At 44.1% G+C, this 27,624-nt stretch overlaps 1 protein-coding gene across 6 annotated transcripts in view; it reads right to left on the bottom strand.

The window, feature by feature from the left end:
- The window catches only part of LOC115103145 (partitioning defective 3 homolog), a 254,743-nt gene that overhangs the window by 54,063 nt on the left and 173,056 nt on the right, over positions 1–27,624 (bottom strand). For 5 of the 6 annotated variants that reach the window (XM_029623850.2, XM_065005787.1, XM_065005788.1 and 2 more), the window contains 6 exons: positions 26,706–26,857; positions 24,133–24,177; positions 21,110–21,340; positions 19,994–20,222; positions 17,896–18,015; positions 4,530–4,781 (listed from right to left, as the gene is read on the bottom strand). In XM_029623850.2, coding sequence (XP_029479710.2) covers positions 4,530–4,781; positions 17,896–18,015; positions 19,994–20,222; positions 21,110–21,340; positions 24,133–24,177; positions 26,706–26,857 — 1,029 coding nt within the window. The remainder of the gene's footprint in view (positions 1–4,529; positions 4,782–17,895; positions 18,016–19,993; positions 20,223–21,109; positions 21,341–24,132; positions 24,178–26,705; positions 26,858–27,624) is intronic. The other variant, XM_029623854.2, reaches the window with a different exon arrangement.

The following is a 27,624-nucleotide window of genomic DNA, read 5'->3' as shown; positions in this document are numbered from 1 at the left end:
AGCAGGTTTCTGGGCATGGTAGAATATATTCAGGGCATAATGCACAGACAGGGGTATGGTGGGGTGCGGGTACAGCGGAGGTAAGCCCAGGCACTGGGTGATGATGAGACAGGTTGTATCTCTGGACATGCTGGTTGTAATGGGTGAGGTCACCGCATGTGTGGGAGGTGGGACAAAGGAGGTAACAGGGGTATGCAGAGTGGGTCTAGGGGCTCCATTGTGAACTAAAACAATTATAACTAACCTGAACAACAGTATACAAGGCATATTGACATCTGAGAGAGACATACAGCGAGGCATACAGTAATCACAGGTGTTGAATTTGGAAAGCTAGCTAAAAACAGTAGGCGAGGCTAATCCGCTAGCACAACAAACAGCAGGTAAAATGGCGTTGACTAGGCAACGGGGCCGACAGGTAAGACAAACAAGCAGAAAGGAGTACCGTGATTAATGGACAGTATAATATAATATAATGCTTCGGGTGTGTTTGTGACTGCCTCTCAGATGCTGCTGGCTAGCTGTTTCATATAATGCTTTGGGTGTGTTTGTGACTGCCTCTCAGATGCTGCTGGCTAGCTGTTTCATATAATGCTTTGGGTGTGTTTGTGACTGCCTCTCAGATGCTGCTTGGCTAGCTGTTTCATATAATGCTTCGGGTGTGTTTGTGACTGCCTCTCAGATGCTGCTGGCTAGCTGTTTCATATAATGCTTCGGGTGTGTTTGTGACTGCCTCTCAGATGCTGCTGGCTAGCTGTTTCATATAATGCTTCGGGTGTGTTTGTGACTGCCTCTCAGATGCTGCTGGCTAGCTGCTTCGGGTGTGTTTGTGACTCGATGTGACCACTCCTGTATGTCGCTTTGCTCCGAGGGAGTTTTCTTACAGGCCTAACTGAACACAATAGAGCAGATTCAATAATAACAGCCACAGAGAAGGGGAATCAAATCACATAAGATCCCAGAGGGAGCATTCAACCAGGGTCTCTATTCTCCTGGAGGGGGATGACACAATACAGACACAGGAGATAATTCACTAGTTTAATCTCCATCATGTGATGGAACACTGCATTTCAGGCATTCACGATATATACACCAATGAAAGCCCACCTCTCTTGAACACATTAAAGGGGCAAACAGGGATTGGAACATTCTTTTTTGGACAGGGGGTATTTTTGTTCTCATGGATGGTCTATGAATTTGAGAGTTGTTACATTACTTCAGCCCAGTTCCTCAGCTGTTTACCAAAAAAGTGTTGGGTGACCGCTTTGTTGCTGTTTCAATCCCAGAATTCTCCCAGTGCTCTGTGCTTCTCACTAAAGTAGACTACATTGTTATGGCCAACACAGTTGTTGCCAAGTACATAATTGCATTTTCAGTCTATTTGGGGGCTTAGGACTTACAAGGTTATGACAAATGTTACCAGATGTCAAATTTGAACTCAAGACCTTGTGAAATATACACAGTAATTGTGGGAAAAGGTTACTGAGATAAGTTTGGGCTTTGCACAATATTTCTTTTGGCAGACGGAGGGGGCAAGTAGGACCAACCACAATATCCAGGAGAGGTTATGCAATTTGGCAGAGGACCATGAAGGACTAGCTCACAGAGAGAGAATATTCTTAACTTACAGCTACGGTACCACCAATACAATAAATATAGGACCCCTACCAAAATAACAATTACTGCACAACAAACAGAGTAATTTCAACACAAATTATTTTCTTTCGCTAACTCTATAAATCCTTTACCAGGCAGCCCATACTAGCCCAGCCATGTTGCAGTTCCATACTGTAGGCTAATACACAGTACCAATGCCTATGAACTCCACAGAAAGCTCTATGCTGTTTCAACTATGTTGCACCAGTATGGTTGTGTCTCAAATGGAACCATATTCCCTATATTGTGCACTACTGTTGACCTGGTCGGAAGTAGTGCACTATATAGGAAATAGGGTGCCATTTAAGACTCTGCCTGTCACAACAATATGATTGAGTTGACAGAAGTCAGTCATGGTTCTCAGGGTGGAGGAAATGGCTGACAACTCCTCTGGGTTTCATGAAGCTCCCGGCAGACTAATTTTACGCTGCACAGTTAAATTGAAAGTTCTGATGGTCCGCAGTTTTGCAAGCAACTACTGTAGGCAATTAGAAAATGAATTCCACTGCATGTTTATGCAGCTGCAGGTTTGTTTTCCTTCTCTGCCAAGCAGACAAAAAGGGCAATGGGTGATGTTCCAGCTCTAAGAGGAATGAAAGAGGGAGGAGACTAGTCCCCAAACTGCACTATTCTGGCTTTCACATTCGGAGACAAACAAGGGCAGTTTAGAAAGCACATCACCCCTCACATACAGGGTATGACTGTCCAATGTCCACCAGTATCATAGTAACACATACCGTAGGTCTTCGTGCCATGGACATGAGTAGATATTATATTGTGGGTCACATATCAATAATTAAATCAGTCTCTCAATCATAGCATTAGCCCTGAACTACATAGTAGAAGTCAGGTTTTTTTACTCTATCAAAAAATGGCTTAGTAGGTGGGCGTGGCAATGGGCGTGGTCGGCCCAGTGGAATTTTAGATAACATTTTTAGAGGCCCCCACATTGGCGCTGTAGAGAATTTCCCGGAATTCTACACCTTTCTCCATGGAGCTGAATCATTGTGGTGCATCATGAACACAAACATGAAGTCCTTGACTGTTTATTGAACAAGTGCTCTATGATATTGCTAGTCTCGTTCAACAGCAGCAGTGCATGGTAATGCTATTCACTTCTTCACACATCCTCGCTCTAGAACTACAGGTAACTGCCAAAATAAAGGAAACACTTGAGTAAATGAGGGATACAAAGTATATTGAAAGCAGGTGCTTCCACACAGCTGTGATTCCTAAGGTAATTAACATCCCATCACGCTTAGGGTCATGTATAAAAATGCTGGGTAGGCCATTATTTTGGGTACCATGGCTATGCCCCCATAGGATGACAATGCCCCCATCCACAAGTGATCACTGAATGGTTTAATTAGCATGAAAATGATGTAAACCATATGCCTTAGCCGTCTGTCACCTGATCTCAACCCAACTGAACACTTCTAGGAGATTCTGGAACGGTGTTTGAGACAGCGTTTTCTCGTGGAAGAATGGTATCGCATCCCTCCAATAAGAGTTGCAGACACTTGTAGAATCTATGCCAAGGTGTATTGAAACTGTTCTGGCTCAACACCCAATTAAGACACTATGTTGACACTATGTTTCCTTTATTTTGGCATTTACCTGTATAACAGAACACACACTGTCGCAGCACAATAATTTACAAATCAATACTACATACAGTATTAATAATATACACACTGCTGTGAGTATAGGAACATGTGAAATAACACCCTGTATTCTCTTTGGCTAGAGAAATCACATAATTCATTCTGTAATACGCTTCAGGCATACAGACTTACAATTTAATACTGGGTCTGCGTCCCAAATGGCACTAATATTGGGTCAGCGTCCCAAATGGTATCATATTCCCGATGTAGTGCACAAAAGTTCTGCACAATAGGGAATAGGGTACCATTTGGGACGCAGCCACGGACTACTGCTGTAGACAGAGGGCGCACAGGCTTATGGTTTCTCATAGCTTCATGTGTGATGTACAGTACTGTCACTGGTACATTGAGTATGAATGAATGAATACATGGTAGGAATACAGATCATTGATGTACGATTATATGTTGGAGTATTGTTGTAAAACCAATCTGGGACAATTAAGTTTAAGTTGGTCAAATGAAAATATCTTCCATTCCACAAGAGTCTAGGGAATGGTGTGAGATGATTGACAGATGCCAATCCCAAAGGAATGTAAACCGGATCAGCCTGCGGACCAGACTTCGATTCTGAGTCACAAACGGTTTATCTACAGTCCTAAACCAGCACTATATTCCCTATATAGTGCACTACTTTTGACCAGGGCCTATACAAGTAAAAGTGCAGCTATGTAGGAAATAGGGTGCCATTTGGGATGCATTTTATGAACATGCAACAGGAGTGAGTAAGTGAAAATGTAGAAATGTTGCCTCCCTTTCCCCCCAGGACCAAGGTAATCACCAGTGAGTCCCTATCAGTAGAGTGGTGATATTTAACTGCCTTTCATTCCTGTGGTTATTCTCCTGGGGTGAGGTGTGTTGACTGGACTAAGACACTTCAGTGCAACAGTGTTTGGCCTAACGTTACCTAGGCACAGCAAGATACTATTTTACCTATAAAGGAATGAGTTCTTCAACATCACCAGGGCTTGAATGATGGTCTTTAGCACGATGAATTGGTCCATAAAAACAATGTACCAGGCAGAAGTGCTAGTTAATAGTAATAGTAATTCTTGATAGTGGTATTTATAGTGGTATTACTACCTCTCTTCATCAGCCCCGGGTTCAAAGACAAACCCTGCCCATCTGCCACTCCTGGCAGGATTGAGCAAATGGCCAAAGTATTTAAACCCAGTTCTGCCCCTCATAGCGTAGGACCGACCCTCGGCCCCCTACCTGTCGGCGGAGGGAGGGCGTCCGTTTGTGTTGCGGGCCTTGCCGACTTGTGTGTAGAGGGAGTCTTGGTGGTGGTGGTCGTTGTCTCGGGGGCTCTGGGGACGGCTGTGTCCGCTGCCCAGGGACGTGTCCAGGGGCCCGATGCCGGCATAGGGGTGCTCCTCGTCTCGGCTCAGGTTGATGTCCAGGATCTCAGCGTAGTCCCTCTCCCGTGCCTGCCGCTCCCGCAGCTCCCGGGTCTTAAGCTGGATCCTGGAGGAAAGGAGACACGGAATGTTTCTTTATGGATTCAAAAGGAAAACAGTGGATGACACCCTATTGAAATCAAATGTAATTGACACATGCACTGAAAGCAACAGGTGTAGACTTTACTGTGAAATGCTTACTTACGGGCCCTTTCCAGACAATGCTAAAGTAAAAAGAACATTTGCACAAAAGGAAATCGTAACAATAAAATAATGAGGCTATATACAGAGTATACCAAACATTTGCACCCCCCTTTTGCCCTCAGAACAGCCTCAATTCGTCGGGGCATGGACTCTACAAGGTGTCAAAAGCATTCTACAGTGAAGCTGGCCTATGTGGACTTCAATACTTGCCACAGTTGTGTCAAGTGGGCTGAATGTCCTTTGGGTAGTGGACCATTCTTGAAACACACGGGAAACTGTTGAGCATGAAAAACCCAGAAGCATTGCAGTTCTTGACACAAACCGGTACGTCTGTCACCTACTACAATACCCCTTTAAAAGGCTCTTTTGTCTTACCCATTCACCCTCTGAATGGCACACATATCTCAATTGTCTCAAGGCTTTAAAATCCTTCTTTAACCTGTCTCCTCCCCTTCATCTACACTGATTGAAGTGGATTTTAAGTGACATCAACAAGGGACCAAAGCTTTCACCTGATCAGTCTATATGTCATGGCAAGAGCAGTTCTTCATTTTTTTATATACTCAGTGTACAAGGACTTCCAGTACAGTCAATGTGCTGGGGTACAAGGTAGCTGAGGTAATTGAGGTAATATGTACATGTAGGTAGGGGTAAAAGTGACGAGGCAATCATGATAGAAGATTATAAACTAATAAACAGAGTTGCAGCAGCATGTGTAAACAGTGTGAAAGTAAGTCTTTGTGGAGTCAATATGCATGTGTATGTTTTGTGTGTGTAAGCAAATCAAATCAAATTTTATTTGTCACATACACATGGTTAGCAGATGTTAATGCGAGTGTAGCGAAATGCTTGTGCTTCTAGTTCCGACAATGCAGTGATAACCAACAAGTAATCTAACTAACAATTCCAAAACTACTGTCTTATACACAGTGTAAGGGGATAAGGAATATGTACATAAGGATATATGAATGAGTGATGGTACAGAGCAGCATACAGTAGATGGTATCGAGTACAGTATATACATATGAGATGAGTATGTAGACAAAGTAAACAAAGTGGCATAGTTAAAGTGGCTAGTGACATAAGAATGCAGTCGATGATCTAGAGTACAGTATATACATATGCATATGAGATGAATAGTGTAGGGTAAGTAACATTATATAAGGTAGCATTGTTTAAAGTGGCTAGTGATATATTTACATCAATTCCCATTATTAAAGTGGCTGGAGTTGGGTCAGTGTCAATGACAGTGTGTTGGCAGCAGCCACTCAATGTTAGTGATTGCTGTTTAACAGTCTGATGGCCTTGAGATAGAAGCTGTTTTTCAGTCTCTCGGTCCCAGCTTTGATGCACCTGTACTGACCTCGCCTTCTGGATGATAGCGGGGTGAACAGGCAGTGGTTTGGGTGGTTGATGTCCTTGATGATCTTTATGGCCTTCCTGTAACATCGGGTGGTGTAGGTGTCCTGGAGGGCAGGTAGTTTGCCCCCGGTGATGCGTTGTGCAGACCTCACTACCCTCTGGAGAGCCTTACGGTTGAGGGCGGAGCAGTTGCCGTACCAGGCGGTGATACAGCCCGCCAGGATGCTCTCGATTGTGCATCTGTAGAAGTTTGTGAGTGCTTTTGGTGACAAGCCGAATTTCTTCAGCCTCCTGAGGTTGAAGAGGCGCTGCTGCGCCTTCTTCACGACGCTGTCAGTGTGAGTGGACCAATTCAGTTTGTCTGTGATGTGTATGCCGAGGAACTTAAAACTTGCTACCCTCTCCACTACTGATCCATCGATGTGGATAGGGGGTGTTCCCTCTGCTGTTTCCTGAAGTCCACAATCATCTCCTTAGTTTTGTTGACGTTGAGTGTGAGGTTATTTTCCTGACACCACACTCCGAGGGCCCTCACCTCCTCCCTGTAGGCCGTCTCGTCGTTGTTGGTAATCAAGCCTACCACTGTTGTGTCGTCCGCAAACTTGATGATTGAGTTGGAGGCGTGCATGGCCACGCAGTCGTGGGTGAACAGGGAGTACAGGAGAGGGCTCAGAACGCACCCTTGTGGGGCCCCCGTGTTGAGGATCAGCGGGGAGGAGATGTTGTTGCCTACCCTCACCACCTGTGGGCGGCCCGTCAGGAAGTCCAGTACCCAGTTGCACAGGGCGGGGGTCGAGACCCAGGGTCTCGAGCTTGATGACGAGCTTGGAGGGTACTATGGTATTGAATGCCGAGCTGTAGTCGATGAACAGCATTCTCACATAGGTATTCCTCTTGTCCAGGTGGGTTAGGGCAGTGTGCAGTGTGGTTGAGATTGCATCGTCTGTGGACCTATTTGGGCGGTAAGCAAATTGGAGTGGGTCTAGGGTGTCAGGTAGGGTGGAGGTGATATGGTCCTTGACTAGTCTCTCAAAGCACTTCATGATGACGGAAGTGAGTGCTACGGGCGGTAGTCGTTTAGCTCAGTTACCTTAGCTTTCTTGGGAACAGGAACAATGGTGGCCCTCTTGAAGCATGTGGGAACAGCAGACTGGTATAGGGATTGATTGAATATGTCCGTAAACACACCGGCCAGCTGGTCTGCGCATGCTCTGAGGGCGCGGCTGGGGATGCCGTCTGGGCCTGCAGCCTTGCGAGGGTTAACACGTTTAAATGTCTTACTCACCTCGGCTGCAGTGAAGGAGAGACCGCATGTTTTTCGTTACAGGCCGTGTCAGTGGCACTGTATTGTCCTCAAAGCGGGCAAAAAGTGATTTAGTCTGCCTGGGAGCAAGACATCCTGGTCCGTGACTGGGCTGGGTTTCTTCTTGTAGTCCGTGATTGACTGTAGACCCTGCCACATGCCTCTTGTGTCTGAGCCATTGAATTGAGATTCCACTTTGTCTCTGTACTGACGCTTAGCTTGTTTAATAGCCTTGCGGAGGGAATAGCTGCATTGTTTATATTCGGACATATTACCAGACACCTTGCCCTGATTAAAAGCAGTGGTTCGCGCTTTCAGTTTCACGCGAATGCTGCCATCAATCCACGGTTTCTGGTTTGGGAATGTTTTTATCGTTGCTATGGGAACGACATCTTCGACGCACGTTCTAATGAACTCGCACACCGAATCAGCGTATTCGTCAATATTTCCATCTGACGCAATACGAAACATGTCCCAGTCCACGTGATGGAAGCAGTCTTGGAGTGTGGAGTCAGCTTGGTCTGACCAGCGTTGGACAGACCTCAGCGTGGGAGCCTCTTGTTTTAGTTTCGTGGTCGTGGTCGAGTCGTGGTCAGCTTTTCCGAAAGGGGGGCGGGGCAGGGCCTTATATGCGTCGCGGAAGTTTGAGTAACAATGATCCAAGGTTTTACCACCCCTGGTTGCGCAATCGATATGCTGGTAAAATTTAGGGAGTCTTGTTTTCAGATTAGCTTTGTTAAAATCCCCAGCTACAATGAATGCAGCCTCCGGATAAATGGTTTCCAGTTTGCAAAGAGTTAAATAAAGTTCGTTCAGAGCCATCGATGTGTCTGCTTGGGGGGGGATATATACGGCTGTGATTATAATCGAGGAGAATTCTCTTGGAAGATAATGCGGTCTACATTTGATTGTGAGGAATTCTAAATCAGGTGAACAGAAGGATTTGAGTTCCTGTATGTTTCCTTCATCACACCATGTCTCGTTAGTCATGAGGCATACGCCCCGCCACTCTTCTTACCAGAAAGATGTTTGTTTCTGTCGGCGCGATGCGTGGAGAAACCCGTTGGCTGCACCGCCTCGGATAGCGTCTTCCCAGTAAGCCATGTTTCTGTGAAGCAGAGAACGTTGCAGTCTCTGATGTCCCTCTGGAATGCTACTCTTGCTCGGATTTCGTCAACCTTGTTGTCAAGAGACTGGACATTGGCAAGAAGAATGCTGGGGAGTGCTGCGCGATGTGCCCTTTTTCGGAGTCTGACCAGAACACCGCCTCGTTTCCCTCTTTTTCGGAGTCGTTTCCTTGGGTCGCTGCATGCGATCCATTCCGTTGTCCTGTTTGTAAGGCAGAACACCGGATCCGCGTCGCGGAAAACATATTCTTGGTCGTACTGATGGTGAGTTGGCGCTGATCTTATATTCAGTAGTTCTTCTCGACTGTATGTAATGAAACCTAAGATGACCTGGGGTACTAATGTAAGAAATAACACGTAAAAAAACAAAAAACTGCATAGTTTCCTAGGAACGCGAAGCGAGGCGGCCATCTCAGTCGGCGCCGGAAGTCTGAAGCATATGTAGTATCTATGTAAACTGTGTGACTGTAGAATGTGTGACTGTGTGGGTAGAGTCCAGTGAGAGTGCATAGAGCCAGTGCAAAAAATATATATTCTATGCTAATAGTCCGGGAAGCCATTTGATTAGCTGTTCAGTGGTCTTATGGCTTGGGGGTAGAAGCTGTTCAGGAGCCTTTTTTGTCCCAGACTTGGCGCTCTGGTACCGTTTGCCGAGCGGTATCATAAAGAAAAGTCTATGACTTTGGTGGCTGGAGTCTGACAATTTTTAGGGCCTTCCTCTGACACCGCCTGGCATATAGGTCCTGGGTGGCAGGGAGCTTGGCCCCAGTGATGTACTTGGCCGGACACACTAACCTATGTAGCGCCTTGCGGTCGGATGCCAAGCAGTCGCAATATCAAGCGGTGATGCAGCCAGTCAAGATACTCTCAATTGTGCAGCTGTGTAACTTTGAGGATCTGAGGGCCCATGCCAAATCTTTTCAGCCTCTTGATGGGGAAGAAGCATGGCCATGCCTTCTTCATGACTGCGTTGGTGTGTTTGGACCATGATGGGTCCTTTGTGGTTTGGACACTCGACCCGCTCCACTACAGCACTGTCAATGTGAGTGGGGGCGTGCTCCGACCTAATTTCCTGTAGTCCACAATCATCTCTCGTCTTACTGACATTGAGGGAGAGGTTGTTGTCGTGGCACCACACTTCCAGGTCTCATCGTCGATGTGGATCAGGCCTACCACTGTTGTGTCGTTGGCCAAGGTAATTATAAGTCGTGTGCGGCCACGCGGTCGTGGGTAAACAGGGAGTACAGGAGGGGACTAAGCACACATCCCTGAGGAGCCCCTGTGTTGAGGGCCAGCTTGGCAGAAGCACTGTTGCCTACCCTCACCAAATGGCCCATCAGGAAGTCCAGGATCCAGTTACAGAGGGAGGTGTTAAATCCTTAGCTTAGTGATGAGCTTGGAGTGCACTATGTTGTTGAACGCTGAGCTGTAGTCAATGAACAGCATTCTTACAAAGTTGTTCCTTTTGTCCGGGTGACAAACGGCAGTGTGGAGTGCAATAGCGATTGCGTAATCTGTGTATCTGTTGGGGTGGTATGCGAATTGGAGTGGTTCAAGCGTGTCTGGGACGATGGTGTTGATGTGAGCCAGGACCCGCCTTTCAAAGCATTTCATGGCTATAGATATGAGTGCTACGGGGAGATAGTATTTAGACCAGCTACCTTGGCATTCTTGGGTACGGGGACTATGGTGGTCTGCTTGAAATATGTAGGTATTACAGACTGGGTCAGTGAGAGGTTGAAAATGTCATTTGCCAGCTGGTCGGCGTATGCTCGGAGTATGCAGTCCTGGTAATCAGTCTGGCTCTGCGGCCTTATGAATGTTAACCTGTTTAAAGGTCTTACGCATATCGTCTACGGAGAGAGTGATCACAGTCATCCGGAACAGCTAGTGCTCTTATGCATGGTTCAGTGTTGCTTGCCTCAAAGCGAGCATTGAAGGAATTTAGCTTGTCTGGTAGGTTTCCCTATATAGTGTACAGCTTTTGAACAGAGCCCTATACAGTGAATAGGGTGCATTTGAGACAAACATTTTTACATCCTTATTGTAAAAGGCGGCTGCACCTTCTTTCTATAACACTTATGTATTTTTAAACCCCCGTGTAAACTTCCCACTGCTGCAGTGAAATAGTTAGAAATTCTATGGCGGTCTGAGTAGGCTACCTTGGGAAGGGTGGAGAAGCAGAAACTTTAACCTAATCAATGTCTGATCTGTAATGGCAGTTCCTTTCCCAAGGATCAGTTGGGATTTGCAAATCCGCCGGTAAAACACATATTGATTGGTCAAGGCCAGAGGCTAGAGAAAATCCACCTCTAATTGACTGTCTGTATGAATTTACTCCTCAGGTGAGGGTCAGGGCCTTCTCTTCACAGCTAGACAGAAAAACAGAATTGTTTAGTACGTCCTAAATGGCACCATATTCCCCATATAGTGCACTAGGCCTGGTCAACAGTAGTGCACAATATAGGGAATACGGTACCATTTGGGACACCGACAAGCTTCTGTCTGGTGAATCAACTGTCCAGAATATATTATGAATACATCTAATCCCACTTTCCTTTCATTCAGTATGTTTTATCATTATTGTGTAGCTTTTACCACCAAGCAAGGGTGTAAAGTACTTAAGTAAAAATACTACTTAAGCTATTTTTGGGGAATATCTGAACTTGACTATTTATATTTGACAACTTTTACTTTAATTCCTAAAGAAAATATACTTTTTGCCCCATACATTTTTCCTGACACCCAAAGTACTCGTTACATTTTGAACACTTGGCAGGACAGGAAAATGGTCCAATTCACACATCCCTGATCACCTGTACATCCTCTGATCTGACAGACTCACTAAACACACATGCTTTGTTTGTAAATTATGGCAGTGTTGGAGTGTGCCCCTGGCTATCCTTAAATCAAAAATTAAAACAAAAGTGCCGTCTGGTTTGGTTAATAAGGAATTTGACATTTTTTATACGGAAGTATATTTTAGCAATGACGTTCACATTTGATACTTAAATCAATAGGCAACTTTTTGGGCAATCAGACAAAATTCACAGAGCAATGTCAGTTATAGATTGATCACTACTTGAAAACAAGTCTAAGAAGGGGTAGATCTGTTCTTAAATGTAAATGTAAATGTAAATGTGCAATATTTCTATGCTTCCCGTTCTTTAGTTTTGCATATTTTACTTTTGGTTTTGTACACCAGCTTTCAAAACAGCTAAAACAACAACATTTTTGGTTATTGAAAATATATTTCACAGTGATTGATGGTACAATAATTCTCCACACTATACTAGCTTATTTTGTAACAAACTGAAAATTAGCTAACTATTAGAGTTCTAGTAACCAGAATATGGCAGAACTATTTAAAACCTAATACTTTTACTCAAGTAGTATTTTACTGGGTGACTTACTTGAGTCATTTTCTATAAAAAGTATGTTTACTTTTCCTCAAGTATGCCAATTGGTACTTTTTCCACTGCTGTCACCAAAGGACATCACATTATTGTTACACAGTGAACACAATGGAACATTGTTCTGTGTGGAAAATGAGGAAAGGCCTCTCACCAACCCTGGTTCTTATGCCATCTACTACCCCCTCCTTCCCTAGTGTAGAACCCATTATAGCTCCTAGCCACCTACTCTTTGCCAAGTAGAGATATTTCCATCTCTCATCAGGGCCAATCATTAAGACCTGGGAGGGTTTCCTCAAAGAAACATGTCAGGGCTGAGGCCATTGTTTGGTCCTACGGTTAACTCAGTCCTTCTTTCTGGCTGGTCCACTTGGATAGAGGCTCAGGATTATGACATGTGTTGGCACTTGCTATTCTCAATATAGAAAATCTCATTTGAATGGATTAGGGAACAATTAGCATTTTTGTGGTACAGGGTAAACAGAGCAATTTGAGGAAGACGATTCAGCTGTAGTGGTTCTTTCAGAAGATGTAGGGATTGAGATTGTACAGGGCAGCTGCTGTTGTAAGGAGACAAATTCATTCCGTCGGTCTAGCTAGCCTGATTAGAACATAGCATTGGTGACCCCTTTACCTCCCTTCCATGGAAAGGCTTCTGAGGGAGCAGATTGCCATGTCTGCCCTCATCAGCAGCACAGTGTTTCCCATCACTAGCTTACTACACTCGCAACACAAACCTTGTTTTCCCCAGGTTTAAAGAAAGATCTCTCAAGGGCCTGTTTCCTTCTGGTAATGTAGATATTCGCTGAGTCTACAAACAAGCTTTAGAGTGTCTTCACTCAGGGCAGGCTACAGTGCTAATGTGTTATAAGAGGACTTTGTTTCTAAAAGAATCTAAACATAATATTATTCAAAAGATTGCTTAGTCTATTCATCTCAGCGACTGCCTAGAATGTGTGATGAGCTCTTTTCGAGCTCATCAGGGAAATATTACTGCCTTTATGGAGAAATATTGTCCCGTATAATGACTATTTTATTTCACAGTTAAATGGAAAACCCTTTTCTTTGACTTACCATTTCATTATGCATATTTCTTGAGGCATAATTATTTAGATTTCCCTGTTGAGTGCTAGACGAGGCAAACCTGTCTGTCCTCCTTTCTCTTTCCCTCGTTCCCCAGCAGTAAAGAGGCCCAGAGAGAAGCAAGGGGATGATAATTGCTAGTTTAAAGGTTGATAATTGGCGTAGCTGTAATTATGTGCTCGTTGAGGTACTCCCCCCTTGCACTTAAAATGAATACCTTAGCTGTTCACCACGGAATGGTCTGTAGGGAGAGGGGTGGAGGAGTAGGTAGATAGCACACTGAGAACACAAGTGTTTCATCTGGATAAGAAACGAAGCATGATTAATGATACACCCACACTGACTTACTGTAACTTGAGATCCATCTAGAGATTAGTATTGAATGTGATCAAAAATGTACAGAGGACATTGTGTTTAATGCAGAGACCTATGTACCACAGTGATGCAGATATATACTCCATGACCCAAAGTATGTGGATACCTGCTTGTCGAACATCTTTATTCCAAAATCATGGGCATTAATAAGGAGTTTGTTCCCCCTTTGCTGCCATAACAGCCTCCACTCTTCAAGGAAGGCTTTCCACTAAATGTTGGAACATTGCTGTGGGGACTTGCTTCCATTCAGCCACATGAGCATTAGTGATGTTGGGCGATTAGGCATGGCTCACAGTCGGCGTTCCAATTAACTCCAAAGGTGTTGGATGGGGTTGAGGTCAGGGCTCTGTGCAGGCCAGTCAAGTTATTCCAAACCGATTTCTACAAACCATTTTTGAATGGACCTCGCTATGTGCACAGGGGCATTGTCTTGCTGAAACAAGAAAAGGCCTTCCCCAAACTGTTGCCACAAAGTTGGAAACACAGAATTGTCTAAAATGTCATTGTATGCTGTGCGTTACGATTTTCCTTCACCGGAACTAAGGGACCTAGTCCGAACCATGGAAAACAGCCCCAGACCATTATTCCTCCTCTACCAAACGTTAGTTAGCACTACGCATTCGGGCAGGTAGGTAACCCAGATTTGTCCGTCAGAATGCCAGATGGTGAAGCGTGATTTATCACTCCAGTCCAATGGCGACAAGCTTTACACCAGTCCAGCTGACACTTGGCATTGCGCATGGTGGATTGCGGCGGCCCCGCCATGGAAACACATTTCATGAAGCTCCCGACGAACAGTTCTTGTGCTGACGTTGCTTCCAGAGGCAGTTTGGAACTCGGTAATCAGTGTTGCAACCAAGGACAATGATTTTTATATGCTACACGCTTCAGCACTCAGCGGTCCCGTTCTATGAGTTCGTGTGGCCTACCACTTTGCGGCTGAGCGGTTGTTGCTCCGGGACGTTTCCACTTCCCAATAACAGCACTTACAGTTGGCCGGAGCAGCTCTAGCAAGGCAGAAATTTGACGAACTGACTTATTGCCTCCTATGACGGTGCCATGTTGTCACAGAGCTCTTCAGTAAGGCCTTTCTATTGCCAATTTTTTATCTATGGAGATTACATGCCGTGTGCTCGATTTTCTACACCTATCAGCAATGGGTGTGTCTGAAATATCCAAATCCACTAATTTGAAGGGGTATCCACATACTTTTGTATGTGTATATATATATATATATATATAAATAAATACAATTGCTACTACAGTAAGTCACGTCAGATTTATTCATACAAGTGTTTCCTATAGGTCTGATCATAATGATTTCTGGGTGTCTCAACTCTCGGGTATTTCATGACAAGATCATTAACATATGTATAGCAATGGCTTATGATCTAAATAAATTGTGCATCGATTCACCTTGCAGTATATTTCCTTCTGAATCCATCATTTGCAACACTTATTAGCCGAGAGCCCAAAGCAGAGGGAGCTATTTTGTTGATGTAAATTTATAATGGCAGTCCCTTTGATTTGGTCTCCATGTCCAAGTGATTGGCTGTGCATCTGCACTGTAATGACATGGTACGTAGAAATGGAAGTGTTGTGATGAGTGTGATCGTAATCACCCACAGCCAGGGCACTAAATATCTGGGCTTCAAAAGAAGTTCTCATGTCAATGATTGCCCCCAAAACTTTCAGTCCTTTAATAGAGGGTAAATCAAAGGAAACACTCAATGCTGCAGTAGGGTGGTCTCTCTCTCTCTCTCTATTTTTTAGTTGCATCCCAAATAGCACCCTATTCCCAATATAGTGCACTACTTTAGACCAGGACAACTATATAGGGAATAGGGTGCCACTTGGAACTCTCACCCTGTCTCTAGCGTATGTGTGAATGTAGCTTTTAGTTGACTTGTGGGATCACAGAAAAGGATGTAGTCATTGAGACAGGGCAAGTAAGACAGGCTGGGGAATGAAGACAGAGCAGGCTCTTTCAGTGAGGCTTCCCAATATGTTGACCCTTGAACTTTCTTTGGTTCCTGGTAGAAATAGAAAAGATGATGTGACCGAGCAGAAAGCCCTGTTAATGGCTTTAGTTGAGTTTTGCATCAATGGTACATTTCAGTGACAGCCATTTCTTGTGCAATATCCTATTTGACCTCAAGTAGTATAATTTACTGTATGATGCCTGTATAACTAAGAACTACTAAAAACACCATTTTAATTTTGAGGAATCCATGGTTGTGTCCCAAATGCAGTAGTTGGAGAGGAGAGGAAGCAGCGTAAGTACACAAGAACATGTCATAAATAGGTGAGAACATCGCAATATTCAGTTGCATTTTGTCAAACCAGTTATTACTCAACATTATAGGGTGTTATCACAATGTGAATAATCGCCCTCAAAACTGATATCTGAACTTTCTAATAATGTGAAATACAAGTGTTAAATACCATGTTTTAGGGGCAGTGATCATGCACCTAAAACATGTACAGTTGAAGTCAGAAGTTTACATACAGCTTTGCCAAATACATTTAAACTCAGTTTTTCACCATTCCTGACATTTAATCCAAGTAAAAAAAATCCCTGTCTTCGGTCAGTTAGGATCACCACTTTATTTTAAGAATGTGAAATGTCAGAATAATAGTAGAGTGTGATTAATATCAGCTTTTATTTATTTTTTATCACATTCCCAGTGGGTCAGAAGTTTACACACACTCAATTAGTATTTGGTAGCATTGCCTATAAATTGTTCAACTTGGGTCAAACATTTCAGGTAGCCTTCCACAAGCTTCCCACAATGAGTTTGGTGAATTTTGGCCCATTCCTCCGGACAGAGCTGGTGTAACTGAGTCAGGTTTGTAGGCCTTCTTGCTCGCACGCGCTTTTTCAGTTCTCCCCACAAATGTTCTATAGGACTGAGGTCAGGGCTTTGTGATGGCCACTCCAATAACTTGACTTTGTTGTCCTTAAACCATGTTGCCACAACTTTAGAAGTATGCTTGGTGTCATTGTCCATTTGGAAGACCCATTTGCGACCAAGCTTTAACTTCCTCCTGACTGATGTCTTGAGATGTTGCTTCAATATATCCACAGAATTTTCCTACCTCATGATGCCATATATTTTGTGAAGTGCACCAGTCCCTCCTGCAGCAAAGCACCCCCACAACATGATGCTGCCAACTGCGTGCTTCAAAGTTGGGATGGTGTTCTTTGGACATTTCTCCAAGAAGTACGATCTTTGTCCCCATGTGCAGTTGCAAACCGTAGTTTGGCTTTTTTATGGCGGTTTTGGAGCAGTGGCTTCTTCCTTGCTGAGCGGCCTTTTAGATTATGTCGATATAGGACTCGTTTTACTGTGGATAAAGATACTTTTGTACCCGTTTCCTCCAGCATCTTCACAAGGTCCTTCGCTGTTGTTCTGGGACTGATTTGCACTTTTCACACCAAAGTACGTTCATCTCTAGGAGACCGCGTCTCCTTCCTGAGCGGTATGACGGCTGCGTGGTCCCATGGTATTTATTCTTGCGTACTATTGTTTGTACAGATGAACATGGTACCTTCAGGCGTTTGGAAATTGCTCCCAAGGATGAACCAGACTTGTGGAGGTCTACCATTTATTTTCTGAGGTCTTGGCTGATTTCTTTTGATATTCCCAAGATGTCACGCAAAGAGGCACTGAGTTTGTAGGTAGGCCTTGAAATACATCCACAGGTACACCAACTGACTCAAATTATGTCAATTAGCCTATCAGAAGCTTTTAAAGCCATGACATAATTTTCTGGAATTATCCAAGCTGTTTAAAGGCACAGTCAACTTCTGACCCACTGGAATTGTGATACAGTGAATTATAAGTGAAATAATCTGTCTGTAAACAATTGTTGGAAAAATTACTTGTGTCATGCACAAAGTAGATGTCCTAACCGACTTCCCAAAACTATAGTTTGTTAACAAGACATTTGTGGAGCGGTTGAAAAACGAGTTTTCATGACTCCAACCTAAGTGTACGTAAACTTCCGACTTCAACTGTATGTATGTATGTGTGTATGTTCAGTAATAAGCTTCGGCATTTACAACCTGGTGCCCAAATGACTGGCACATTGCCCTCCTGCCCTATCCTTCATTAGACTGAGTTGAGCTCGTGTCCTGGGGTTTGTCTAGTGGGTAGCACCCCCCAACGCCTTTCAGCACATTACGCTTGTATTCGTGTGGGATTGAATCAGTCCCAGTCCCACCACAAAATATCTATTTTTTAACTGTCCTGCCAGTCTCTATAACAATAAAACATTATTACAAAATGGTGTGTGTAGACAGACACTGACCTCTCCTGCTCCAGTCTCATCCTCAGTGTTTCTTCCTCTGAGGCTTGCAGCTCTTCCGGCCTCCACTTGCTTGACCCTTTACGCTCAATTTTCTCTCCGTCCTTACGATGTTTACCAAACCTGAAACATAAATGGGATCAGCAGACAATTTTACCGAAATGGCTTCGATTTGGGTATTTCTATGTGTGCATCCCAAATGGCACCCTATTCCCTAACGCACTCCTTTTAACCAGAGCCCTATTGGATCTGGTTAAAAGTAGTACACTTTATAGGGAATATAGAATATATTGCCATTTGGGACACATTCAAACAGTTCCCCCAGAGATAATAACTAGTGAACTACTAATGGTGATCAACTCTGCCATTCTCTCCAACTTACTTCTGATAAAAACTCCAAATGTTTAGCTCTCAACTTTTACATTCTACTTGACTGAGTTTTCCTAGGCTAACTCAGAGGGAAATTGGCCTGTAGAGTCTCAGAGAGTGAGAAACAGAGCGGAGCGAAATACAGCAGGGGGAGGTCTATTGCCTGATTAATTGATCAACAAATGGCCTCAAATGTAGCATAAAGTGGTTGACAGTGATGTGTAGGTGTTAATATTGAGAATTGTCCTATCTATCACAGAGACAGCGGGTGACAGTTTCTCTTTCCACGCCAGTGGCTTCCATTAAGTCTCCTTAAACACCAGCCACGTCCCATATTAATTGGGACTCCAAAATGGTACCCTGTTCCCCTTATAGTGAACTACTTTCAACCAGTGCCCCTATGTATCTAGGGAATAGGGTGCCATTTGGGACACAGTGGAGATTTATGACAGGAGGCACTAGTGAAACTTTGAGATGAGGACATTCATCATGACAGAAGGGCATTTAATATTCTTAATATTCTGCGCACAGAACCCTTATCACTTCTCTGCTCACGAGTTCAACACCACTGATAAGATGGGAATTTACAAGACATATTTGAACTAAAGAAGCAGGCGACTTGAGACTTCAAGTTCAACGGCTCTGAGAAAAAGCGTCAACAGAGAGAAAGAGAGCGAGAGAAAGAGAGCGAGAGAAAGGGAGAGAGACTGCATTGCTTTATATATTTGCGGTCAAGTTATTTTCTCAGATAAAGAATGTCCATGAGAAGATAACGATGAGCCACGGCAGTTTAACATCAAACGACAGAGATATGAGATGGACAGACAGGATGCATTGCAATCACATAAGACGCATTTCTATTTCATCTTGATGTGTTAAGGTCTGGTTTGACAGTCTGACTATAGCACAGCACGAAACCTTTCATGAGTTACAGTTCTTCACTTTACTACACCGTAGCATTGAAAAACCAACCATATTGACAAATCCACACGTGTGTGTGTGTGTGTGTGTGCCTGGGCAGTGGCCATTTTGAGGAGGCTGCAAAGCGAGCAGATTGGGTGTTGCTTTGAGTCCAAGTGTTGATTGGTGTAGAGTAGGAGAGGGAGGATGCTGTGGTCTGATGGTAATGAGTCTTTGATTGGGCTGCAGTGTGTGTGTATGTGCGTGGAGCCCAGAGAACTGAGAGGGTCAGCTCTGACTAGCCTCTGTCTGGTGTCTCTGTTTAGAGAGCGACTAACAACACACTCCAACCAGACCTGTGTTTAAAAAGTATTCAAAGTTATTTCAAATACTTTATCTGGGCTTGATTAAAGTGTGTGTGTGTGTGTAACTACTGACAGTGCTCAGGTCAATAATGATTCTAATTTTCATTGCAATTATAGCAGCCAAACAATTCAAGCTTCCAGAAACCTTTAAGCCAAACGCATCTGATCTGCATGTCTGACAGGAGCTCCTCATTATTTTGCACTATCAGCATTCTCTGTCAGAACCACTTTTGTACACTACTTTTACTAAATAAGTAGTGCACTATATATAGCGAATAGGGTGCTATTTGGGACATAACCTCCGTCAAAACTACAAATAAATAATGTCTGCATCATTGGCATCTCAGAGATCATCTCAGACAATCAGAGACCATCTCAGACAATGAAAGGCATGACCCACTTATAAGGGTGGGTAAAAGACTGGTAGAGGAGAATGGAGAGTGTGTATGTGTGCGTACGCATCCTACCTGAACATGTCTCCCAGGCCTTTCAGCATGCCTTTCTTAGCCTTGTTCTTGCTGTCCTTCTCTTTGTCCTTCTGTTTCTTTTTGTCATTCCCTCCCTTGTCCTTCTCGTCTTCATCGGTGCGGTTGCCGTTGACCAGCGGTCTCTCGGTGTTAGGCAGTGGCGTCAGATCTGCCACGGTGGACACAGAGTCGCGCCCGGACCGAGAGCTCTCCTCGGTGTCCTCCTCCACTGGACAGACAGTAACAGAACGTTTTATATTGCTGGAATCTTTAAAGAAGAAATGGTCTTTGAATCTTTGATCTTGAATCCTTACTTTTAATACACACAGGTAACTTGAACTTTATCTTCCATTGATATCGACACACAATTAATGATAGAGTATGTGTGAAAGAATTTGGCTTTTGGTTAGCTAATATTTCTATCCAATATAATTTATATCTTACATGTCTCCTGTCCAATAGATGTCTATCTTACGGAGGTATACTACCATTCAAAAGTTTGGGGTCACTTAGAAATGTCCTTGTTTTTGAAAGAAAAGCACATTTTTTGTCCATTAAAATAACATCAAATTGATCAGAAATACAGTGTAGACATTGTTAATGTTGTAAATGACTATTGTAGCTGGAAGTTGATTTTTATGGAATATCTACATAGGTGTACAGAGGCCCATTATCAGCAACCATCATTCCTGTGTTCCAATGGCACGTTGTGTTAGCTAATCCAAGTTTATCATTTTAAAAGGATAAATTGATCAATAGAAAACACTTTTGCAATTATGTTCGCACAGCTGAAATCTGTTGTTCTGTTTAAAGAAGCAATACAACGGGCCTTTTTTTAGACTAGTTGAGTATCTGGAGCATCAGCATTTGTGGGTTTATTAATGATCAATTATCCTTTTAAAATGTAGATATTCCATTAAACAATTGTTAAAAAAAAAAATCTGCCATTTCTAGCAACAATAGTCATTTACAACATGAACAATGCCTACACTGTATTTCTGATCAATTTTATGTTATTTTAATGGACAAAATGATTCATTTTTTTCAAAAACAATGACTTTTCTAAGTGGCCCCAAACTTTTGGACGGTAGTGTATGTCCAACAGAAGTCTCTTACATGTCTCCATGTCCTCATCGTCATCCTCTGTAGCGGCTGGCCTGTCGTATGACTTGTCGATGGCAGCCCGGAAGCTCTCATTGCAGCCCCGCCCCCTGATGATGCGTGGGCGTGGCCTGTGGAAGGGCATGCCACCGTTCAGCGTTACCTCGGCAACGGCTGTCTGTAAACTCTCTAGAGAGCTGGACTTCTTGAGGCCTAAGAAAGGACCCACGTCCCTGGTGGAAGACCCTGGGGAGGAGCAACAGTATCAAAACTTACTTATTTGATTAAGCTGTGAGGGAACTAAAGGAGAATGTATTTTTTTAATGCAGGGCTGTGTTCAACTAAAGCACCTTGTTATTTTACTTGACTACCCGTGAGTTGAAATTAAAACTTGGATGGGGCTCACACTAACATGTAACCAAAACAGGTTATGATGCATTGAGAAAAAGTGGAATAACTTTGACAAATTATAGTGTTTTGGCTAAAGCCTAGATAAGAGTAAGTCCCACAAATGCAAATCTGGACCTTATATTTTTCCTCTCTAATAGGGGACTGATTTAGACCTGGGACACCAAGTGGGTGCAATTAATTATCAGGTAGAACAGAAAATCAGCAGGCGTCGGGCCTCGTAGGGTCAGAGTTGAGTACCCCTGTAGGTGTACAGTACATCTCTTGTCCATCACTCACAGGTTGAGGGGGTATTGTAGATAAATAAAATATAGAGTGGTATGGAGGCGTGAAGAGGATGTGTCTCAAATGGCACTATGTAAGTGCATTACTTTTGACCAGGACCTTTATAAAAGTAGTGTACTATACACAGAATAGGGTGCTATGTGCATTGCAACCAGAGAGTGGGATGGATTACCTCAGGGGAATAGCCCAGCTGACTCTACAGCCCTCTAATCCACAGAGTATACTGTAGCAGAGCTACTGGAACTGGGTAAACAAGAGGCCCGGGGAGCTAATACTAGTAGTGCTTTCTATAGGGAATAGGGTGCCATTTGGGACGTAAGCCTGTTGTTTCTAGCCTCCAGTTCAAGACTACATCCACTAAATATTTGTAAAACACGATTTTTGTTAATTGGAAAAATACATTGCACGATAACCACCCAATTACAATTTAAATTGTGGAAATGTAATTTCACCCTAATAACTGTTATTATAGGCTAATAGATTTCAGGCTATTTTCTTAAGCGTTTCAGGGGTTATTTTGTCTGCCCGGCCCCTGTGCTACACTCTCCTCCTTTAATCTACACATTCACTCCGAGCTAAAGCAGCAATGAGGCATGGTCCATTTAGCAGGCCCAAAACAAATCCCAAATCCTGGGAAAATGATCACAGTGACAGCCTGGGAGAGGGAGTGACGTCCCATAGAGTTCTGGTCAAAAGTCGTGCACTATAGGGAATAGACATAGCCTGCGAGAGGTGGGACACAATAGCCTGGGCCAGAGGGCCATACTCCTCCACTGATTGGCTATAGGACATTTTTGACACAGACTGTATCCACATGTTTGTCCACTAGGTTAGTAGAGGGCAATGCAGAGGTGTTTGCCCACTGTTATACAGCTCCCTAACGGCCAATGGCAACAGTCATTCTTTCAAACTTTCCAAGACATCTCCAGTCGATTACGTGCCTACATGTGCAACTCCAGTGGGTCCTATAGTCACACGTGGATTCTCAAATGGCACCCTATTCCCTACATAGTGCACTACTTTTGACCAGAGTTCCATGGGCCCTGGTCAAAAGTAGCACACTATATAAGGTTTAGGGTGCTATTTGGGACTCTTCCAGGCTATTCCCTGTTTGACATTCCTCCTGACTGCAGGGTGATTGATACCTGTATTTATTATCATAAGGGAGCACCACCGATCTCTGTACGACCCACGTTATCTTCAGTTTGAATAGGGTGGCGGTCTGTATAAATATGCCTAGTACAGATATGTAGAAGGCTGGAGGTTTCCAGGTCTGACTATCTGAAACTCTCAAACAAACCACTGCCTGAAGTTCTTGACTCACGCCGTCTGTCAGAGGTCTGAATTCATGTCATTTTTAAGACTACCACCGAGGTGTGACTGGGAAGCGTGCGGTGCGGCTGCTGACTGAAGGCTAAAACCAAATGAATGTGGTTTGATGCATGAAAGCCCATCAGCCGCTGCTTCAGTGAGACGTTAAGAGGACAGGACAGCCTGATGAAAATGAATAGGCACCAGCCCTGCTTGTTCAGGCTGCAATGTATTCAATTTACCGCCTTCCACCTTCGCTCCACTTCTCACTCCCAGCCAAGCAGCCACAATATCCCACGGCCACCCACATTGAAGCGTGGGGCAGATTCCCAAATGGAACCCTATTCCCGAAATAGGACTCATAGGGCTCTGGTCAAAAGCAGTGCACTAAATAGGAAATAGGGTGCCATTTGGGACGCACTCCAGGTATCTCTCTTGCAAGTGACTGCTCAGACAATGTTTGGAGAAAACAAGAGACATTAATGACATATTTAGTCTCGTTCATGTGTACAGTAGTTCTACCAGACTGCTTCTATTTCCTGATGGTTCCCTTCATTTTTCCTGCTTCACTACATTCTGCTAAACCCAATTCTTTCTCTTGCTTTCACTGTGCCATTCAGCTAAATCCCATCCTTCGAAGGAACTTCTATTTAGAGGTGGCTGTGAAAACACACAGCTGACAATGACGGATGACTTGCTGTCAGTTTGCAGCCCAGCCAAGGACAGAGCGTTCTCTTTCTCTTGCTCTCTCTCAATCTATCGCGCTCTCAGTCTCTCCCCCTCCTCACATCCCCATCCACAGAACAATTAGCAGTGCTACCGTGTCTTAAGAAAAATCACTGCCAAGTCCATATTCACCCACCCACAATTCCACCGCAATGACCTCAAACTGTCTCAAGGTTCTTTGTATTCTATTCTCTTCTCATAGTGAGGTGGTAGATTCTAAAGCAGGTCTGGATTTGCAGGATGGAATGTGGGTAGCAACTGGAATGGATGAGGTGTCCGTTCTCCCCCAGTGACATGTCACTCCTTACCTGGTGTGTTCTCTTTGCGAGGGGTGAGGTTAATCTCGTCGGCTACTGTTAAAGGGGGGCAATACACATTTAGGATTGGTTAGTGAGCACATTCCACATGCAAACATTCCAGCAATGTTACTATACAGTGCGTACATCACATCTTTGGACAACTTCAAGGGCAATCAGATACCATGCGAGACACAGACAGAAAGACAGGGAAATGGAGGGGTTTAGGATAGCAATCAGAGCTATTGTGATATAAACAGTGCAGGACTACAATAATTCAGTGGGGATCAGAAGCAGATTAGATATAGGCTGTGTCCCAAATGGGACCCTAATCTCTTGATAGGGTATTACTGGTCAAAAGTAGTGCACCACACACACATATAACAGGGTGCCATTTGGGACACAGCCATAGTGTGGGGGAGGTGGAAGACTGTCAGCCAAAGAGATCAGGAAGGTTTAATGTCATCTGAAGTGAGCTGAAACCTTATTCGGAGGTGTGCAGCCTGTTTGATGTCACATAAAAAAAGACAGAAATGCATCACACGTGGATTACATACGAGTAAAAGCCACAAATATCAGGGTGTGCAATACAAGTCTTACAGATGCAATTAACAACGAGTGGGTATGTAGGGTCTTTGGACTATTTCCACATTTTGTTACGTTACAGCCTTATGCTAAAATGGATTGTTTTTTTCCTTCAATCTAGACACCATACCCCATAATGACAAAGGAAAAACAGTTTTTTGCTTTGTCATTATGAACTAATATATGACATCTTTAGGATCTCTGTACTTTGCTCCGTTCATCTTTGCCTCAATCCTGACTAGTCTCCCAGTCCCTGCCGCTGAAAGACATCCTCACAGCATGATTCTGCCACCACCATGCTTCACCGTAAGGATGGTGCCAGGTTTCCTCCAGACGTGATGCTTGGCATTCAGGCCAAAGAGTTCAATCTTGGTTTCCTCAAACCAGAGACTCTTGTTTCTCATGGTCTGAGAGTATTTAGGTTCCTTTTGGCAAATTCCAAGCGGGCTGTCATGTGCCTGTTACTGAGGATTGGCTAAGTATGTGGACACCCCTTCAAATGAGTGGATTCTGCAATTTACGCCACGGCCGTTAAAATCAAGCACACAGCCAAGCAATCTCCATAGACAGGCCCTTCAACTGCCAATGTCTTATTGAAGAGCTCAGTGACATTCAACATGGCACCGTCATAGGATGACACTTTTCCTACAAGTCAGTGTGTAACATTCTGCCCTGCTGGAGCTGCCCCGGGTTAACTGTAAGTGCTGTTATTGTGAAGTGGAAACATCTAGGAGCAACAACAGCTCAGTTGAAGTGGTAGGCCACACAAGTCCACAGAACAGGACTGCCGAGTGCTGCACGTAGAGCATAAATATAGTCTGTCCTCGGATGCGACACTCACTACCGAGTTCCAAACTGCCTCTGGAAACAACATCAGACAATAACTGTTTGTTGGGAGCTTCATGAAATGGGTTTTCACGGGTGAGCAGCCGCACACAAGCTTAAGATCACCATGCGCAATGCCAAGCATCTGCTGGAGTGGTGTAAAGTTCCCCGCCATTGAACTGGAGTGATGAATCGCGCTTCACCATCTGCCAGATGGGTTTGGCGGATGCCAGGAGAAAACTACCTGCCCCAATGCATAGTGCCAACTAACGTTTGGTGGAGAAGGAATAATGGTCTGTGGCTATTTTTCATAGTTCGGGCTAGGCCCCTTAGTTCCAGTGAAGGGAAATCTGAAAGCTACAGCATACAATGACATTCTAGACGATTCTGTGCTTCAAGCAGTTTGGGCCCGTTCCTGTTTCAGCATGACAATGCCTCCGTGCACAAAGCGAGGTCCATACAGAAACGGTTTGTCATGATTAGTGTAGAAGAACTTGACTGGCCTGTACAGAGCCCTGACCTGAATTGGAACACCAACTGAGAGCCAGGCCAAATCTCCAAACATCAGTGCCTGACCGCAATAATGCTTTGTGGCTGAATGGAAGCAAGTTCACGCAGCAATGTTCCAACATCTAGTGGAAAGCCTTCCTTGAAGAGTGAAGGCTGTTATAGCAGAAAAGGGGGGCCAACTCCATATTAATGTCCATGACTTTGGAATGAGATGTTCGACAAACAGGTGTCCACATACTTTTGGTCATGGTAGGGTAGCCTAGTGGTTAGAGCGTTGGACTAGTAACCGGAAGGTTGCAAGTTCAAACCCCCGAGCTGACAAGGTGACAGACAATGCCCAAAAACTGTTGTACTGTCGTTCTGCCCCTGAACAGGCAGTTAACCCGCTGTTCCTAGGCCGTCATTGAAAATAAGAATTTGTTCTTAACTGACTTGCCTGGTTAAATAAAGGTTAAATAAATAAAAAATAAAAAAATGTAATGTATGTGCCTAATTTGGGTATTCCTAACCATTCAGAGGGCTGGTTTCACAGACACAGAGGACTAGGGCTTAATCTCTCTGGTAAACCGACCTAAAACATTGTGCCATTGGTTCCAGGAGGAGCTGACCTATAGGGTGTCAATGAGAGGTAGGAAAGGGACATGGGTGGATGTTTGGGTTAGTACCTAGATCCATGCTCTTGGACTTGCGTGTCTTGATGATCTCCAGCTGACTGGCATCTCCAAACTGCTTTGTCCGTTTCTCAGACATGCTCTGTCTGCCGAAGCCCTCCCTCTGAAAGGCTCCGTCTGGGTCGGTGTCATCAGGGCTCAGAGGGCTACAGGAGGAGAGGGGGGAAGGCAGTGATGGAGAGAGACAAAGACAGACAAAGAGTAAGTGAAGGTGAGGGAGAGGATAAAGGATAGAGAAAGAGAGAGAAAGGACAGAGGGAAAGAGAAGGACAGGATGAGATTATTCTCGTGCAAATCAAACAGTCATCATCAATGTCTTCCAATCATCAAATCAAGCCACTGCAGCTCTTCGAGTCAGGACCATACCTGAGGAGCCACTGATTACAGCAGAGACTAATTTGACTGGGCTGGCCCAGTTACAATCACCACCCACTCAGACCAGCCCAGCCCCACTGATGGGAACTGACTGGGCCTCCTCATCACATGGTGGCAAAAGCCCTTCACGTCCAGGTTACTACCCAAATTACACCCTAATCGTATTTACAGGACTACTTTTGACCAGGGTCATTGGGCTCTAGTAGTGCACTATATAGGGAAAAGGGTGTCATTTGGGATGCAGTCCCAGTTAAGTGGGTAACAGGTAGGTGTGCCTGAGTTTCCTTTCAAAATCAGACGCTTCAGCAAACATAGGAGACACATCGACCTTATGTTTCAACATACAGTATAAAGAAAATATATACCTACAGTGTATTTCAGCGTAGAAAGAAACAGTGGAATCTTTTGAACACACAGTACTAGGTCTAAATTGCTACAACTGAAATAATACTAGCATTCCATTGCGAAACCTTAGCAAAACATGGTCCCGATTATCAAAACAAATGTTAAGCGTGACACACTAACAGCTGATATACAC

Source organism: Oncorhynchus nerka, linkage group LG20, assembly GCF_034236695.1.
Source record: "Oncorhynchus nerka isolate Pitt River linkage group LG20, Oner_Uvic_2.0, whole genome shotgun sequence".
In the NCBI taxonomy this organism is placed as follows: domain Eukaryota; kingdom Metazoa; phylum Chordata; class Actinopteri; order Salmoniformes; family Salmonidae; genus Oncorhynchus; species Oncorhynchus nerka.
Note: the sequence above shows the minus strand (reverse complement) of the source record. Positions and strands in the feature narration are given on the sequence as shown.